The 19,683-nt window shown below is 34.5% G+C and overlaps 1 protein-coding gene across 4 annotated transcripts in view; it reads right to left on the minus strand.

The window, feature by feature from the left end:
* The window catches only part of ZBBX (zinc finger B-box domain containing), a 112,205-nt gene that overhangs the window by 19,539 nt on the left and 72,983 nt on the right, over positions 1-19,683 (minus strand). For all 4 annotated transcript variants that reach the window (XM_032836087.1, XM_032836086.1, XM_032836088.1 and 1 more), the window contains 7 exons: positions 14,570-14,679; positions 14,049-14,149; positions 12,820-12,899; positions 10,561-10,700; positions 5,388-5,695; positions 1,666-1,819; positions 702-818 (listed from right to left, as the gene is read on the minus strand). In XM_032836087.1, the coding sequence (XP_032691978.1) occupies positions 702-818; positions 1,666-1,819; positions 5,388-5,695; positions 10,561-10,700; positions 12,820-12,899; positions 14,049-14,149; positions 14,570-14,679 (1,010 nt within the window). The remainder of the gene's footprint in view (positions 1-701; positions 819-1,665; positions 1,820-5,387; positions 5,696-10,560; positions 10,701-12,819; positions 12,900-14,048; positions 14,150-14,569; positions 14,680-19,683) is intronic.

Genomic DNA, 19,683 nt, shown 5'->3' on the forward strand with positions numbered 1-19,683 from the left:
CATGAAATTCAGCATAAAGCAAATTTACTGCAACAGGTGTTCTTGGATAATAATAATAATGACATAATAAAACTACTGATTTTAATGATGTCAAAATTCTCTGCATACATTCTCTAGGAAAATATTACAGTGAGATTCAACATTCAAAAGAGTTATCGTATAGACAATCTTAAAACTATTTTGGTTAGTGAATGGAGTCAATGAACTTAAATCAAGATTCCAGGGTTAACGTATTCAGCACAAGATGTAGAACAGAGGTGTCTCAACCATGGCTACAGAAAGCAATCTTAACCTAAACCATTCCTTTCACAAATGACTATGTCTGCTCATAATGTGAACCAAGTGTATGATATGCAAAATCTAGAACAAATACACTGTGTCCAAGAGTATAATAAAACTGAGTATGTATTTTATAAGTATTGTTTAAAATACACACCATACCCTGAGCTACATTTTAAAAATACTATTTACTAATACATTGTAGCAAAAATAACTAAGACTGAACTCATGTTGTTGAGAAGAATATGACAAGTCTTGCTTTTTTGGTTTTGGAAGAAAAATGTAAGGCAGCCAGTAAAATGAATAAGTTCACATTATGAAACTGCAAAAACTAATTTTCAGGTACCTAGTAAACTGCTCAGAGAAATTAAAAAACACAGTGAGTCATCAGTATGGCACTGTGGCCTTCCAGCTGATCTCACCTATTTTTCGTTGTGTTCTACTCGTTGATGGGTTCTGGGCACTCTGCAGAACACCCAAGGCAACTGCATTAGCAGCATAGGTACTTATGGTACGGTCTGGGATCCACTCTCTGTCTCCTGAAATGGAAAAATTGTAAGCTAATTTAAATCTTAAAAAGCAGAGAAATCCATATTATGACTTTATTTTATTTATCATCTTACTGGATAATCTTTGGCTAAATAAGGAACATTGATAACAGTGAGGGATATATTATAAAAGACAGAAATCTCATAAATATATAATAAAAACATGAGATTTGCATAGCATAATAAAAAGAAATAAACTGTAAATTGCAAAGATATCAAACACACATTTGAATAAAAACACTTAAGTATATAACAATATACTTAATATATAATAAAAACAAATACTTAAGTATATAACAATATACTTAATACATAATAAAAACAAATACTTTAAGTATATAACAATATAACATAAAGCATAATAGTACATGAATAAACATATCTGAATACATGGGAAACCTAAGAATATAGGTGATACCAGAACTTGCAGAAGGAAATTCCAGCTATGTTTCAAAAATTCCTACAAATCCTGAGATTTTGATCTTTGCTTTTAGGATGGTATTTAAGAATCACCATACAATACTTAGCAGCTAATTAACTGATTCAAAGAATTTCTATTTCACAATTTAGTGAAGGCTACGTTTCTAAATTCTAAAAATAATCTCTCCTCAGTCTCATTATACTTATTTTCTCTCACATTCTGAGAGTAGCCTCAAATATAAATATGTGGCAACTCACAGAGGGTTAATAATTTCAGCTGGAGAAGAAGAAAATGACTTTATTCATTGTACAGAATTGCCCAGTATTTTCTAAAATGAGGATGAGCTGTTTAAAAAAAAAAATGTCAGTAAATTGTTAGGTTGATCCACAGGCCATCTGATTTCATGTCTGAATTTACCTGCAGTTGTAATCCTAGTACTGGAATAGCTGCATTCTAAGCTATGAGAAGGAAGTAAGTTGAGTCTTTCATTTTTATCAAAAACAAAGAATCTTTCAAGTCCTTGATATTGTTCAGTTATAGGCTTACTTCTGAGGGCTATTTCTTGTAACAACTAGGAAACAAAATATTCAACAAAATTAAGTTTATTTTATCTCATCAACACAAAGCAGCACATTCATTCATTGAGCACCTACTATGTTCTTGGCACAAATTCTCCCCTCATTAGATTTAGGTTCTTGTACTGAAGACATAGAAAGCAACACAACATTTATATATAGTAAGTCCTGAAAAATATATAAACCGCAATTATCGTAATTATCTGAAAGTTGTCATCAATCCAAGAAGGACAGAAGATCACAAAAGAAAAGGTCTCCTTTCTCCCTCCTTTTATTTTCTTCCCTTCGTGTCTTTGTGCCTGAGTTACTCTGGAAAACAGATTCTTCCTCATATGCTGTGCTTTTGAATTAGTATCTTTGTCTATATATAAACTAATTTCAAAGATGAAAGTAGAATACCAAAGGGAATAAAACTTGTCATGGACAAAATCCAAGTTAACAAAATACTCATTATGAAACAAACATCGATGTAGTAAACCGAGGCAAGAGCAAGCGAAGGTCATACAATTTGAGAAGGTCATACAATTAGAAACTAGCAGACCTAGGTTTGGCTGATGTGAAGCACAGGCTTATTTTCTCGCCCTATGAATTCATTTTGTGATATGCTTTCATCCTACGGAAGAATATTAATGGGATTAAAACATACATGATTCTAATAAGTAACAGATTAGAGATTCAGACGTGAGAGCTCTAGATGGGCTTAAAGCATAATCAGAGTGCTTTCAGTATTTAACAGTTCCCTAATGGATCTAATTAAGGCCCAAATGCAGTCTGTTTCCAGGTAGTAAACAACACAAAAAATTATGATAACTCGATTCAAATTTATAAGTCATATAAATGATAAAACATTACAAAACAAAGCTAGTGACCAATAAAGCACCTCCTTCAAAGACAAATCTAAGTTGGCTCTACTCATGGCATCTTCCCTGGTTGTCCCAGACACTGATTTTCAATTCATAGCAACACTTCAGCTCTAGTGCAGCTCTTATCTGTATTAGACAACTGCAAATCTGGAACGTTTTTGTAAAGCATCAGTGGAGAGATAAGAACAAAGAAAGTGGGTTGGTTTGTTTCCCAGACTCACAAAGTTAACTACTGATGGTGTCAAAACCAGAACCAAGAGCCCCTAACTAGTCCATGTTCTTCCGGGCACCCGGACCTATTCCACTGCTGCTGCTCTACAACTTGGTACTGAATTCCATAGTTTCCACCTTCACGAAGGACTCAGTTTCTGAAAACTGAAGTGCAAAATGAATGATCGTGCACTCCAGTGCAAGTCAAGTAATACTACTGCTAAAAATTGCCCCTACTGCTCAACCTTTAATTTTCTACTGCAGCAACATAGATTTTTAAGTAGTCTCTGCTCAAGGAATAGCTTCTACCACAGCAGGAAGAGAATAAAAACAATTCATGTCTAGTCATCACAGATGAAAACAAAGTAGATTCTATCACTATATATAAAGCACTGTTTTCTGTGACATAATCATTTACCACTTTTTTTTTACAATAGTAGTATAAGTAATCAAAATATGGTTAGTAGCTCTGTAACACTTCAATTCTAATTATGAAATACTTTAAGTATGTAGATATGTATCATATATAACATGACTTGCTCACACAATTTATATCCGTAATTTAAAATATTCATTTCATGGGTGCCTGGGTGGCTTAGTCAGTTGAATGTCTGACTCTTGGTTTCATTCATGTCATGATCTCACATTAGTGGGATCAAGCCCCGTATCAGGTTCCACGCCCAGCGTGGTCTTCTTCAGATTCTCTGCCTCTCCTCCACCCTCTCAAATACATATAAAGATTTTAAAATCTTAAAAAAAAAAAATATTTGCTTCAGATATCCATGCCAAAAAATTAGTCTTTAGAGCTAATTGTATTATTGCATTGAAGTAGACATACTTAATTCCAATGCATGTTTTTGACTATTACTACATCTGAATGTATTCATAAAAAGTTATAATTGTCTTAAAATGTTTCCAAAAATACTGACTTATCTCTACGTGTCCTTTACATTTAAATTTTAATGCCATATTTTTTGAGATGGATCCATATAAATAAAAATAGTCCTATGTCATTCATTTTAACTGCTAGATTGCTTTCCATTATACAAATTACCACAGATTACACATCTGTGAGCTTTGGCCAAATGCCTTTTATTAGGTTACAGCAGAGAATGTCTCCCCCTAGGGCACAGGTCAGGCAGGCTTGCACCCAGTTATAAAAGAATTGGGGTCCTTTTGCTCTAGGATTCCTCTCCCGTAACACAAGACAATGCATGTGTAGGTTGTCACTTAGCCCTCTTCATGAGGCCATGTAGAAATTGGAAAATTAGAGTTCTGTTTGCAGAAATTCAGTCTGATTGCTTTCTTCACTGGGGGAGGAGGAAGAAAAGCTCCTCTGCAATGAAGCTTTGTTTTTGAGATCTATTATCAGCTTAATTGTGAGAATGTCTTCTAGAAGGGATTGGATTTCTTCTGGCAGACACATTAAGGTAACAATAGAAATGGATTAAAATTAATGTGAAATTGTTGGCTTGGGGCTCCTGAGCAAGAAATATATATTTAAACTGTAAACCTATGTTAAGTGAAAGTCCAAGATTTCCATTTTTCAGGGAAGGTATTTTATTGATCTGTCCCAGTTCCTCTGCAGAAATCAGTTTCTCTTCATCTTGTTGCATCTGTGAGTATGTCTCCCAGGGTATTCCTCCAGTGACTGAGAAGACTTCTACGGATGAAAAGTTTTTGCAAAGGTCTCAGTTCCAATTTTGCATTTCAAAAAGGAAGAAGACCCATCACAAGGTGGGCCCCCATATCCAATCCCCTAAGCAGAAGGGGCAACAACTCCATAGTCATTCTCCTATGGTTTGGGCCCCACCTTCACTTTAGGCATCATGGACGTTCATTTCATATGACTTGGAAGGGTTGTTAAAACATTTGACTTCCCTAATTTCCAAAAATTGTATTAGGTAATCATGATTACCTAAGATTTTTAATATATAGAACAGAGATTCAAATATAGCTTCAAAACTTGGCATTAATGCAATGACGAACTACTTTACTTTTTCCTCTAAGATGAAATGAAAAGTATACCCCTATTTATTTATTAGCCATTTTTCTGAAGGAACCACCTTTAAAATCTTGTACTTACATTAAGCCACAAAGACTAGTTTTATCTACATATCTGCATTTATTTCATTTTAACAGTGACTGTACGGTAAAAAGCTAGAAAGGATTTATTATGCTAAATTATTCCTAATAATAAATTTCATTTAGAAAAGTAACAGCTTTCTTACTATGGTGCATGAGGTGGGCCTTAAAGTGTTGTCACATAAAACCGTTTGTTATAATGGCATTTACTATATTAGAATTTGTCCTATAGGTCATTAACATTCTTTCCCATGTGAGTCATTCTTCAACTGTCTCATGATAATATAAGGTAGCACATTTTAACTTCAATAGGTAGTAATGTTTAAGAACATATGATGTCAATATAAAATTTTCTTATGACATTTCATATACAATTTTTAATGTAATAAACATAATAGAGATTTACCAGTGGTGACTCGGTAGCTTTAGAATCTTCAAAGTTTGGCCTCTCATGCAGATTGCTACATTCCAAGGATTCTTTGATGTCCTGAGATAACTGCTCCTTAATGGAAGATTTTTTTAAATCTATGCTTGGCAAAGAAGCCTTGCTCTCAAGTGATACGCAGGAATCACCAGACTTTTGATTACTCTCTGTATCTATCATTTTCTCCTTGAAATTTCTTTCAGAAAAGCTGCTTTCCCCTATTTTCTCAATGGCAGGAGAATAAATGTCAGGATCCACGATGATGTCAAATTCTGTATTTGAAGTTCCTGCTGTTGAAAACAATTATTTACAAAAATTAAATAAATTAACTAAACTGTTAATAAACCAAAACTTTTGTGGTGTAAACCTTTGTCAATAAGCACTATTTTATCAGCATTTCTTTACTGAGATCTCGTGTTAAAATACATTTACTCTGTTAATGTTTATAAATGATAATCATAATTTACTGATATATCCAAACCTTAATGGACCAGACTAAAGGAAGGGGGCAAGATTTTATTTTGTAATGAAATGTCAAAATTGATGCACATTTTTACTTCAGCCTGTGGTTCAATTCCCACTTTCCTACATCTTCTCCCACTCCAGTTTTATATTGGCAATTTATGAAAAATAATGCAGAGAGAACCCTATTTCCACATTTTATGCTTTTCCTTAACATGCCTAGTGATGAGGTGAGGGCAAGGGGAAATCTGCAGATGAAAGAGCAGTACCAGTTAGGGGCACAGAAAATGTTTCAGCTGGGACACCTGCCTCTGGAAAGCTACAAAATGAGCAAGATTATATTAGTCACCACCTCATTATGTCTGCTTTAAATAAATGAGTTGCTTTAGATCATTGGTTTTCAACCTGGGTGCACAATGGAATCATCTGAAAGTACTCTTTAAAATTGTCAGTGTATGAGCCTGACCCCAAACCAATTAAATCAGACACTGGGAGTGGGATTCAAGCACTACTTCTTCCACCTCCCTCCACAAAGTTCTCCAGGTGATTATAATGTGCAGCCAGGGTTGTGAAACACTGGTCTTAATTTTAAGAAGAATAAAAATTCTTTAACAATTTTTACACCATACTGCATTCATTTTAAATAACAGTATGTTTATCATTATCCATATTGAATATAGCTTCATCTGATTATCCTATGCTCTTTCCAATATAAATATCTTATCTCTATAAATAGATGGTATAAAATAGTAAAGGCTGTGACTAAATTACTCTCCAGTGATGTAAATTCTGCCTTGCTGCCCAAAAGACTTACTTGTTGCAATCAAATGTTTATATAGCTTAGCAATTATACATAGTATTTAGAACCTCCATTTCCAACAACTACCACCTCTTAAATCACACAAGTACTATGAGAAATACAGTAACTTGTATATCAGAGAAATATTTTTACAAGCATAACTTTATAAAAACTGTTCAATTTAAGGAAACTTCCATAATAATCCTGCATTTTCCTCCTAAACCTCAATAGAAATTAATTGACTTTTTGGTACAAAAAGATGCTATTTCCTCTATGTAAATATCTACAACTAACCTCTGCAATATTTTTGCAAGATTGCAAAATTCTATTATTAGGATCAAATGTTGCTGAAGAGGTGACAAAACTGCCTTTTAATGATCTTTAAAAATGTGATGAAGAAAGTATAGGTATGATTTAATTTAGTCTATTCAGTGGAAGGCCCATTAAGCCATAAAAATCAGATGTCTTGGTTCAACATTTGAAAATCAATTAATCGAATATGTCACATCAAGAGGCTAAAGAAGAAAAATCACAAGATCTATATCAATAGATGCAAACCAGAAACAAAAAGGAACTTCCTCAACTTGATAAAGACTATCTATAAAAAGCCCTAGAGTTAACATCATACTTAACGATAAACTAGATGATTTAACCCTACCATCAAAAACAAATCAAGGATGTCCCCTCTTACAACACCTTTCCAACACTGTACAAGTCCTAGCTAATGCAATAAAACAAGAAAAGGAAATAAGTATACAGATTAGGAAGGAAGAAATAAATCTAATTTTGTTCACAGATGGCATGATTGTTTATGTACAAAATCTGAAAGTATCAACCAAAAAACTCCTGGAACTGATAAGTTATGATTGCAAGATTACAGGATACGAGATCAAGATACAAAAGTCAATCACTTTCCCATACAAAAACATGAATAAGTAGAATTTGAAATTAACAACACAATGCCATTAGAACTCAAAAAATGAAACACTTAAGAACGAACTTAACAAAATATGTAAAAGATTTATATGAGGAAAACTAAAAATCTCTGATGAAAGAAATCAAGGAACTAAATAAATGGAGAGATAGTCCATGTTCACAGATAGGAAGACTCGATATTGCCAAAATGTCACTTCTTCCCAACTTAATCTATAGATTCATTCAATCCCAATTAAAATCCCAGCAACTTATTTTGTAGATATTGATAAACTGATTCTAAAGTTTATATAGAGAGGCAAAAGACCCAGAAAAGCCAACACAATATGGAAGGAGAAGAACAATGTCACAGGACTGCTACTACACAACTTCAAAAATTACTAAACAATTGTAGTAACAAAGACAATGTGGTATTGGTAAAAGTATAGAAAAATACATCAATGGAACATAACAGAGAATCTATAGATAGTCCCCCATAATATAGTCAATTGATCTTTGTCAAACAGTAAAGGCAAAATAATGGGAAAAAGACACTCTCTACAACAAGTGGTGCTAGAGTTGGACATCCACATGCCTCCAAAATAATCTGGACACAGACCTTCCACCCTTCATAAAAATTAACTCGAAAGAATGATACACCTAAATGTGAAATGCAAAACTATAAAACCCTTAGAACCTAAAAATCTAGATGATCTTGGGTATGGTGATGACATTTTAAGACACACACCAAGACCAGGATCCATGAAAGAAATAATTGATAAGCTGAGCCTCATTAAAATTAAAAAATCTGTTCTGTAAAAGACGCTGTCAAGAGAATGAGAAGACAAGCCATAGACTTAGGGAAAATATCTGCAAAACACATATCTCATGAAGTACTGTTATCCAAAATATTAAAAAATCTAAAATCTCAACAGTAAGAAAATGGAGAGCTCAATTTTTAAAAATGGGCCAAACACCTTAATAGACCTTCATCAAAGAAGATATATAGATGGCAAATAAGCATATGAAAAGGTGCTCAACATCATATGCTATTAGGGAATTGCAAGTTAAAACAAGAATGAAATCCACCCCACAATTTTTGGAATGACAAAAATCCAAAACACTGACAATACCAAATGCTGGCAAGGATGTAGAGAACAGGAAGTCTCATTCATTGCTTTGGGAATGCAAATGGTACAACTACCTTGGAAGACAGTTTGGTGATTTTTTACAAAACTAAACATATTATTACTATGTGATCTAACAATTGCAATTCTTGGTATTTACCCAAGTGGGATGAAAAGTTATCTTCAAATATACATGGATGTTTATAGCAGCTTTATCCATAATTGCCAAAACCCAGAATCAACATGTTGTCCTTCAATAAGTGAATGTATAAATAAATTGTGATACATCCAGATAATGAATTATCATTCAGTACTAAAAAAAAGAGCTAACAAGCCATGAAAAGACATGGAGGCACATTTAAGTGCATATTACTAGGTGAAAAAAGCCAATATGAAAAGATTGCACATCGTATCATTCCAGCTTGACATACATACATGACATTCTGGAGAAGGTTAAACTATAAAGTAAAAAGATCAGTGGTTGCCAGGAGTTAGGAGGCAGGGAGGTAACATAAAAAATCAGGGCACTATAATGATGTTTTATGATACTATAATGGTGAATACATGTCATTATAAAGTTGTCCAAACCCACAGAATGTACAATACCAAGAGTGAACCCTAATGTGAACCATGGATGTTGGGTGATAATAGTGTGTCAATATATGTTTGTTGATTGTAAAAAGTGTACTACTCTGGTTTGGGATGCTGATGGTAGCAGAAGCTATGAGTCTGTGAATGCAGATTGTATAAGGGAATGATCTGTATATCCTGCTCAGTTTTGCTATGAACCTAAAGCTGCTTTAAAAAATCAAGTCTATTTACATAAATCAAGTATCTTGTAAAGAAACACTTAATGGATATTTATATTCAGCATTTCCTCAAAGACAACTGGAACACCATGCTCCAGGTAGGTAAGAAAATATCTTTTTGGAGCCCTGTGAAGTCCTAAATTCCCATGTGGATATAGTTCATAGTTGGTCATAATAATTTAGAGGCTTATTAGTTGAAGATGTCAAAACCAGCAGGATTATCACAAATCATGGCTCTACCATCTATTACCCAATCAAAAGTAATCATCAGTTTTATAACTAGTTATTTTAAATAATGCTGTCAAGTATCTCTCAAAACCTTCATATAAGACATATTATTAGTTTTTCTGAAAATTCTAAATAGAATAAAATTATACTTGAAAGGCAGATTAGAAATAATCTAGTTCCTATGTTTTAGTTTAGGAAAATGCAATCTAAGAAAGCAAGTGACATGTTCAAGGTCACACAATGATTTAAGACAGAAATAGAAATGAAATTTGACTTCCAGACTAAGATAATTTATTGTGACTGTCTTTAAATGGTGCTCTCACCATCTGGAAATTGAAACCAGACGTTTACACCCAGCATTCTAATCTATAAATTCTAAGGAACTTACTAGTAATAACAATGTAGATATATAAATACAATGATTGGTTTGGTTTGGTTTTATCAATTATGTGAAACTTTACATCAAATTTGAATATTTTGAAAGATTTAATGTAAGGCAGGCAACAAGGTGTCCATTAAATTTTCTTCACTAAAAGCCCGCCCATGTAACCTTTTAAATGCTAGCTCAGTCCACAGTAACTTTTAGACAGACCAGCCAACATTGCCTGCTTTTCTTCTGATTACAGACACCGTTCCCCATTGACTGAAGAGAGTATTTGCAAGAAAACTATATTTTCAACCAAGTGTTTCTAAGTACTACATTTTGGGGGCTTAAACAGCATAATAAGAAAAGCTTTTACACACTGCAATACCTACTGGTTTTATTAACTTGCCAACATTTATTGTTAATAATATTAATCTACAAGGAAAAAAGTTACCTTTTGAGTTATTTTTACAGTAAGAAGAGCTGTTGTTCAGATGAAGATGTAAGAGGTCTGCTTTTCCCTTGGTGGAAACATGACGTTGATGGATGTCAGTTTCATACAGAAAAGTATTCTGATAATCATGAAATGTGCAACTTTCATGTTTCAGGGTAAGCAAAAGAGAAGAATTGAAATAAATGATATAGAAAAGAAAGTAAAAAGGCCCACATTATTAAAATTACAGTAAAACCTTCAGGGAATAGGGTTATTCACATTAATTTAATATTTTTTTAACCTTACTGTGGACACATTCTAAACCACAAATAACTAAATAGTATTATGGATTTTAAAGAAAGAAGTAACTGGTCAGATCTGATTTAATTGAACAATGTCAACTGAAAACCTCTTTTAAAAAATATTCTGAAATAAGTTTGTTCTTTGTATTCTTTCTTCTAAAAATGGAGAGTTACATACTAGTGCATTGAAATCTGGTAAAATTAGGGTTTTATTACTTAAATAAACTTTTTATTTGTTTATCAATGAACTATCAGAGTCAAAAAGCAATATGTGGTGGGTTAAAGCCTCTGCCTTCGGCTCAGGTTGTGATCTCAGGGTACTGGGATCGAGCCCCGCGTCAGGCTCTCTGCTCGGCGGGGAGTCTGCTTCCTCCTCTCTCTCTGCCTGCCTCTCTGATTACTTGTAATCTCTATCAAGTAAATAGATAAAATCTTTTTAAAAAAGGGAGGGGGGTGCCTGGGTGGCTCAGTGGGTTAAAAAGCAATACGTGATATTTATTTTCAATTTTTAATGATGGCTACTATATACTTGCATATGTACAATTCAAACAACACTTTCTATGAATTGAATCTAATATTTATAATATCCAATATGCAAGCTTTACGTAGTACCACCATAAAAACTGGATTATGCTACTGTGTCACTTATGATTCTTTATGGTTCTCCTTAGAAAGGAAGAAACTTAGGATGCCTGGGTGGCTCAGTTGGTTAAGTGTCTGCCTTCCACTTAGGTCATGATCCCAGGGTCCTGGGATCGACTCCCACCTCAGGCTCAGTCCTGGGATCAAGTCCCACACTGGGCTCCTTGCTCAGTGGACAGTCTGCTTCTCCCTCTGCCTGCTCTGCTTGCCACTCCCCTGTTTGTGCTCCCCTTTTCTTTCTCTCTTTGACAAATAAAATCTTTTTTTTTTTTTTAAGGGAAGAAACTCTACAGTCACCTCCATACCCAAGAGACAAAACCATTGCCAAACCATGATCAGTAACTTTCTCTGCCTTCTGTAATACCCTATGTGGAAGTCAAAGCAGGACTTGCGATAAGACATATAAAAGAACCAAATTAGAGAGCAGATACGTCATTCATTTTCTTAGGAATACAGTAGTTCATACAAATCTTTTATCTACTGACTATAAGGTTATCTCCTGCCAAAAGCACATTGGCTGCTAGACATCTGGGTCTATGTGTCCAAACATGGGTCTTTTCCCTTAAGAAAGGGACAGGTCCAAGGATATCCCTTAGGCCCACTGCTATTCCAAAATGCTGATAGGGCTTACGTTGATGTGAACGTATAAGCAAAAAATTGGCATAGGAGTTACTTAACAGGACTCTCACTCTGCTCTTTACCCAACTTAATACTTTGTAATCGAAACACATGAAACACTGGCTAAAGTTTTAACAGCAAAGAAGACCCAGAGTCCTTTTATCATTACTAACAGATACAGCTATTATTTTTCACTTGGAAATGACAAAATTCTAAAAAAAAGTTGCAAAGTGAGCTGTTATACTATACTATACTATACTTATTTATCACATAGTAAAATCTACCTAGTAACTAATCTATAGTTTGGGAGCTCTTTTGTCTCTCAAACTAATCATTAATATAACTTTTTATTTAGGGTTCATAGCAAACTAAAATAAGAACAATTCAAAGAGTATCTTTGGAGAAAAGAAGAAAGCTTATATGACACTCATCATCCTTGATAAGTTACTTCAAATAATAATGCTAAAATCAGAAGTATTTATTAAATAATGCAGATACTAGGTAAGAATATAAACATATCATTATAACCATGTTGCTTACTATTGAATGTTGGCAAATATTAGCAATATTGTACACAAATTTAAACATGGCTTTAGTAAAATATATTCTAACTTTGAAGTCACATGTTTTTTACACCATGAATTTATCATTTAAAGAGATAGTTGATTTTGAGAGTAGGTTTTTAATAAGCATCAAAAGTGAGTTAGCAAGATCTTACCTTTGTTGACTGTCCGCATCTGCTAACTCAACTTTGTAGGGCACTGTGTCTCCTGGTTCTTCAAATTCCTCTTCATAAGTCTTATTAAATACATGTAAAAATATCAGTATATTCAATAAATGTATTATACATTAACCAGCTAACTAGTATGTAGTATTTAGAGAATTTTCTTCCTACAAATAATGTCATTAGCTTTCTGGCTATGTGCCATAGAACATGAGTTCTAGAAGAACTAAACAAATACAACAACTATTTGTTGAGGGCATTTGCTGTGTCAGCCATTTTATCGCTACTACCACACCTAGAAATAACACTAACAGCTGTTTTATTATGTAACTACTAAGTGCCAAGTAGGCTAGTGACTGAAGTGTTTTTAGTTCTCTGGACAGCATGTTATAAGATTACTCTGTGCATCAACAAAATAATGACAAGCACACACACATATATGTAAGCATATGTGTTTATTTATTCTATATCTTAAATTTATCCAAGAGAATTAAAATGTTTCTAGGCATACATGCAAAAAGAGCAGAAGTTATTAACCTAAAGAAGAAAGTGGTCCTTAAATAGATACTTCTTTTCTTCTAGTCTTTTTCTATGAGAACCACAGGGAGAGAAATATTGAGGACAAGTTGTATATTCAGCTACCAGATAACTAGAAAGTCAGAAATGTGCTGACACATTAAGTTTTGTCAAAACTTAAACCTTCTGCATAAGCTCTACCCCTGATTGGCTCAAGCTCCAGTTGATTTTACTTTGTGTCTTCTACAGGTTTGTATCCAAGTTATTATTATACTAAATCCCTTAAATCTTAGTACTATTTTTCCTTTAAATAGAAAATAATATTAGATGGCGTTCAAGAAACAACATATATACAAATTATATTAAATAGATACGATATTAGGAGACTAATTTTTGTTTAAAAAGATTGATAACATAAAGACCTAAGCAAAACAAACACTAAACTACATTTATATAAGTTAAAAGTAGTACATTTCCCACACTACACACTTCCAAAAATGGCACAGTATCAGTACAGCTCAGAAATGTACTGCCTACACTAAAAATAATACTGTTTTACTCCTTTCAACATATTTAATTCAAACTCTTATAAACTTCCTTCCAAACAATGTTGAATTATGATAAAAGTCTTCTTAAATATAATACATAGTTGTAATTACGTGTTTTGAATTTCTTGTTAGGTAACAGAGTAGTCATTATGCACTTACATCATCCAGTTCAACTATTTTTAGAGATGGCCCAGGTCTCTCTATGTTTAGTTCTTCTACTGTCAGAAAAGGCGCTGGGTATTGTACTTTGGTCTCCTCAACTAGGATATAAGATTAGGAAATAATATCTTAAAGAATATATTTCACCTGATAATTCCCTATCTTCTCTTCAAATAGTTGACTATGTTATATAGTCAACAATAAAAGAATAATGTTCTCTTGTGCATCTACACTAATATGTAAATGTTATCAATTTCCCCACCTCAAGTTAAAATACACATTTTCTTAACATTCAATGTTTAAATAAATAAAATGATATAATTAAGGCAAAGTAAATCTGTGGAATGGGAAGAGGAGTGTGCTTGATCCTGATCTAGAGACAAAGGGTACATAGTCCAACTGAAGATAATACAGTAATAAATAAACAAATAAATAAATAAATAAATGCAGATGCTGACTAATGCTTAGTGTGTAAAATTTGAAATGATAAATTAGAGAATATCAAACAAGTCTGAACTAACCATCACTATTTTCATCACTTTCATTCTGGGAACACTGTGCCTCACTCGCTGTTTTACATTGAGGTAAGAATGTATCTGGTAGCATGTTTCGAAGTTGCTCCTGTGGAGTTCTACAAAACAAGAAAGAAGGAATTGTAAGACTAAAATCTATTATGTGAAATTTTCCCAGATGAGATCTTGATTTATTTCACAAACAAGTGAGTATACAAAATTAATGATGAAAGCAAAGCTATGCCTCTAATTCACAGAAGTATGATTGTATAACAGAATCTTAATCTACTAAAATAATTTTATAAATTAAATTAACATCACACAAGATTTTTCTTTTTTTTTCAAAATGTATTTATTTTTTGAGAGAGAGAGAGAGAGAGCATAAGCAGGGGAAGGGACACAGGGAGAAGGAGAAGCAGACTCCTCGCTGAGCAGGCAAATGGATATGGGGCTCGACCAGGACCTAAGCCAAAGGCAGATACTTAATCGACTGAGCCACCCAGGAACCCCCACACAAGATTTCTCAATTGCTTGTCCTACTATTATTCATTTAGGATGAAAATCAAAGGTATGATAGAAGTCAGCGTTCTTGCAGAAGCCACATGGAGCCCATGAAACATACTACACTATTTAAAAAGCTAATTTATGGGGGCCCCTGGGTGACTCACTTGGTTAAGTGGCCAACTCTTGGTTTCAGCTCAGGTCATGATCTCAGGGTTCTGGGATCAAGCCCTCCATCAGGCTCCATGCTTAGTGGGAAATCTGCTTTATCCCTTGCCCTCTCATGTTTCTCTCTCTCTTTCTCTCTTTCTCTCTCTCTCTCTCAAATAAATCTTTTTTAAAAAACACTAATATACGAATGTGTGTTGTATCACAGCCTCCATAACATGTTGATAGGTACTAAGGGAACCTAAAGATATTCTTCTAAACTTTCACCAAGCCAGTAGGATGATAAAATCTGCTTCCACAATGTGAATGCAGTATGTTCTGGCTGTCACATTTATCACCCAGTTAACGAGATCTGATATGGCCATCTCATATAGAAGGCAACAAAACACAGGAATTCTCAGAGGTCAAGATTATGCATCTGATTCCAGAGGATATTCCCAAATTATCAGGAAGGTGGTACTTTTCAATCAAGAATGTAAGTAGCTACAGCCCTTCCAGACCATGCCAGTTCAAGGAGTCCTCATGTAAAAGTCAGGGTCCTCTTAATGATAATTCTGTGTATCACTGATACAAATCTTAAAATTTACCAGGCTCTATTCTAACTAAGTTGGGGTATTAAAATATTAATAGGTAATATTAAGTAGGTACCAGTATTATCTTAATTTTACAGATGAGAAAACTGAGGCACAAAGAAGTAAATCAAAGTGTTCAAAGTCATTCAGGTAGTAAAAGCACAAGAGGAATTTGAACCCAAGGAGTCCACCTCCCCAAGTCAATGTTCTTAACCACTACTTTATATAACCTTTCTCCTAATTTGCAAAGGCAATAAAATTTGATAATCCGGCAGTCTATGACTAAGTGCATCTTAATATACGTAATGTACATATCAGAACACTCCAAAATATTTATATTATTTAAATATTTATATTATATTATTCAGCTTTGTGTCTTGACAAATTTGATGGGCATGACATCTTACATCTATAATTTAATTAAGTGATGGAAAATATTAAAGAGTAAAGGTCAAAACAAACTGGCACCTGGCCACCAGAAACCTCTTTCCAGTCTGACACAAATATACTATACAAAAAACTCAATCACAAATGCACATGAATGTACAATTATCCAGGACTCCTTTTAAAGTAAAAATTTACCTTATTTAATGAGCAAAGCGCTGAACCAAAGGCTTATAGAACCTAGACAACAGAGTATTGGAACTATTGATTCTTTATTCTAGACTTAAAATTTTGAAGATGAAAAATGTGGACCAAAATATTTTATGGGATTTGCCCATGAACAAACAACTAGGTAGTCAGTGACCTAGGTGACCTAGGTCTGGATATTGGGACCCTGGAACCAATGCTTGTTTGAAAGATCATGCCACATAAATAAAAGGTAAGCATTTTTTTTTGAGATTTTTTTTATTATTTATTTGACAGAGATCACAAGTAGTCAGAGAGAGGGAGGGGGGAAACAGGCTCCCTGCTGAGCAGAGAGCCAATGCGAGACTCGATCCCAGGACCCTGGGATCATGACTTGAGCTGAAGGCAGAGGCTTTAACTCACTGAGCCACCCAGGCGCCCCAACGGTAAACATCTTTTAAAAGAAGACTACCTCACCAGATTTTCCTCAAAATTTAAACAGATATTATTGAAGACTGACTAAATGACAGGTACACACTACTGAGTTTCATACCAAAAAGACTATTATGGGCATTACACTTTATAAGAGATATAGACAGCTTGGACAGCAGTTGTACAGGAATAATCAGAAGAGTATATGAATGAACTTAAATACCCTGCCACGTAAACCACAAGGGGATACAGCTATACACCTATGAAAATGACCACCACCAAACAAACGATAAAACAAGCAAACAACCCTGAAATTACCAGGCACTGGCAAAGATGGAGAGCGGCCAGAATTCACACATTGTGGGAAAGGACACAAATTGTGCAGGTGCTTTGCAGAAATGGTCTGACAGTTTCTCATAAAGATAAACATGCACTTACCATATGATCTAGCCATCCCAGTTGCAGGTATTTACCCAGGGAATTAAAAACTTATATTCAAACAAAAGCTATTTGTAAATGTTTCTAACAGATTTGGTCATAATTGCCAAAAACTAGAAATCAGCAGGATGTTCTTCAACAGATTAATGGATAAACTGTACATCAGGATGATGAAATTCTCCCCCAATTACGGGGGAGGATTTTGATTCACTGAAGAACACAGATGACTCTTAAATGCATTTTGCCAAGTAAAGGACACAAAAGGCTACATATTGTGTGCTCTCATTTACATGACATTCAGAAAAAGGCAAGTTGCCATGTGTTGGAGAAGAAGGGTTGAGTACAAAGGGGAAGCAAAAGGAAATTTGGGGGCAATGGAACTGTGCTATTTGGTACTATCGTGAACACTTGACTCCAGGCATTTGTAAAAACCCACAGAATCATATACAAGTTTATGCTATTCAAATTTTTAAAAGTACTCAGCATTTAGACATAACCAAGTGAATGGCAGAACTACTCTAAAGGAGGTGAGAAAGAAATGAGGGCCATGGCCTCAGCAACTTTGAAGGAAAAGATTTGGACTGTATACTGTGGGCTAAAGATAAAAAGCACTGCACACAAACAGTGTGTCGTAGTGTAATATATATGTATATACATATACACACACATATATAGTAGTATACTATATGCATATTTATATACACACACACAGGATGATAAATGAATAAATATATCATAGGTAATGAAAGGCAGGATTCTTACTGTAGGTGAAAGAAACTACATATAAGCAAAGGGAGAATGTGATGCTGGTTTTGAGTTAGAGATATGAGTACACTCACATTTACTTTAATAAGTACTCAGGTAGATAGATACAGAAATAAATTTGGCTGTATGTTTATAGTAGGTAAGTATACCTACATATATTTCCTAGATGTTCTCTGAGAAGACCTAGGCAATGTGGTACCTTTGTAGCCATGAGCATACCTATAATCCAGATCTTGGTTTCTGAATCCATTTTCAAAAAAAAAAAAAATAGAATCAAGATTATTTGGAAAAATTATTTCTGGTCTAGGGCACAGAAATGTATCTTGAGTGTCAGAAAAATAAAGAGATGTTACAAGCAAGCCAACCAACAAACAAAAAAGGATGAGACCACGTTGAAAGCAGAGAGGAGTCAAACTAAATCAGCTCTCAGTGGTCAAGACAAGAACTATTTGAGTCACAAAATAAATAACAATAGTATGGGATATTAATCCAAAAAATAAAACATATATCCGGAGTCTACACAAATAAACAGAATAAATAAATGGAAGGGGGAAGGAATATTCTTCCTTGAAGAATTCTAATTAGTAAATATAGAAGAAATGAAGGAAATAGAAAATCCCCAGATATTCTGCTTCCGGCAAAATCCACTGATATACTAAAATTAGTAGAGGAAAGTTTAAGGAAAAACAGCATTTTATATCATCTCACGGTATCTCCCCTAAAACCCGTATTAGTTATTATGATGTGAATGTGCTCCCTCCCAAAATTCATATGCTGACATCCTAACATCAATGTGGTGGCACTAAAAGGTGGGTTCTTTGGGAGGTGAGTAAGTTATGAAAGTACAGCCCCCATGTGGGACTGATGCCCTTATAGAAGAGGTCCAAAAGAGCAATGTGGGGACACAGCAAAAAGAGCCTATGAGCCACGAGGCAAGCCATCGCTAGACTCTGAGTCTGCCAGTATCTTTTTTTTTTAATTGATTTTATTTTATTTATTTGTGAGAGAAAAAGAGAGAGAGTGTGTACCTGCACATGCAGGGGGAGTGGCAGGCAGAGGGAGAAGCAAGCTCCCTGCTGAGCAGGGAGCCCCATGTGGGACTGAATCCCAGGACCCTGGGATCATGACCTGAACCGAAGGCCAATCCCTAGCCAACAGCCACCCAGGTGTCCCTGAGTCTGCCAGTATCTTGATCGTGGACTTCCAGCCTCCAGAACTCTGAGAAATAATGGTTGTTTTTAAGGCATCTCAGTTTATGATATTCTGTTTCAACATCCCAAATGCACAAAGACAGAAATTGGTACCAGAAGTTGGATGTTGCTAAAAAAATGTAAAAGCAGCCTTGGAACTCATGATGGGTAGAGGCTGAAAGAGGTTTAAAGTTCATACTAGAAAAAAAACAATAGTGTTATGAAAGCACTTTAAAGGCAATTTTGGTGAGGACTCAAAAAGAGGAGAACAGAGGAAAAGCCTCACTCTCCCTACAGAATACCTAAGGAATCCTGAACAAAGTGTCCGTAGAAATATGGATGGTAAGTGCCATTTTACTGAGATACCAAATGGAAATAAGGAACATATTATTGGATGCTGGAGGAAAGGCAATTTTCATTAATAAAGTAGCGAAGAACTTGGCTAAACTATGTATTTGTCCTGGTGTTTTATTTAAAGTAGAACTTA

This window comes from Lontra canadensis, unplaced genomic scaffold, assembly GCF_010015895.1.
Source record: "Lontra canadensis isolate GAN:19392208 unplaced genomic scaffold, GSC_riverotter_1.0 scaffold90, whole genome shotgun sequence".
In the NCBI taxonomy this organism is placed as follows: Eukaryota; Metazoa; Chordata; class Mammalia; order Carnivora; family Mustelidae; genus Lontra; species Lontra canadensis.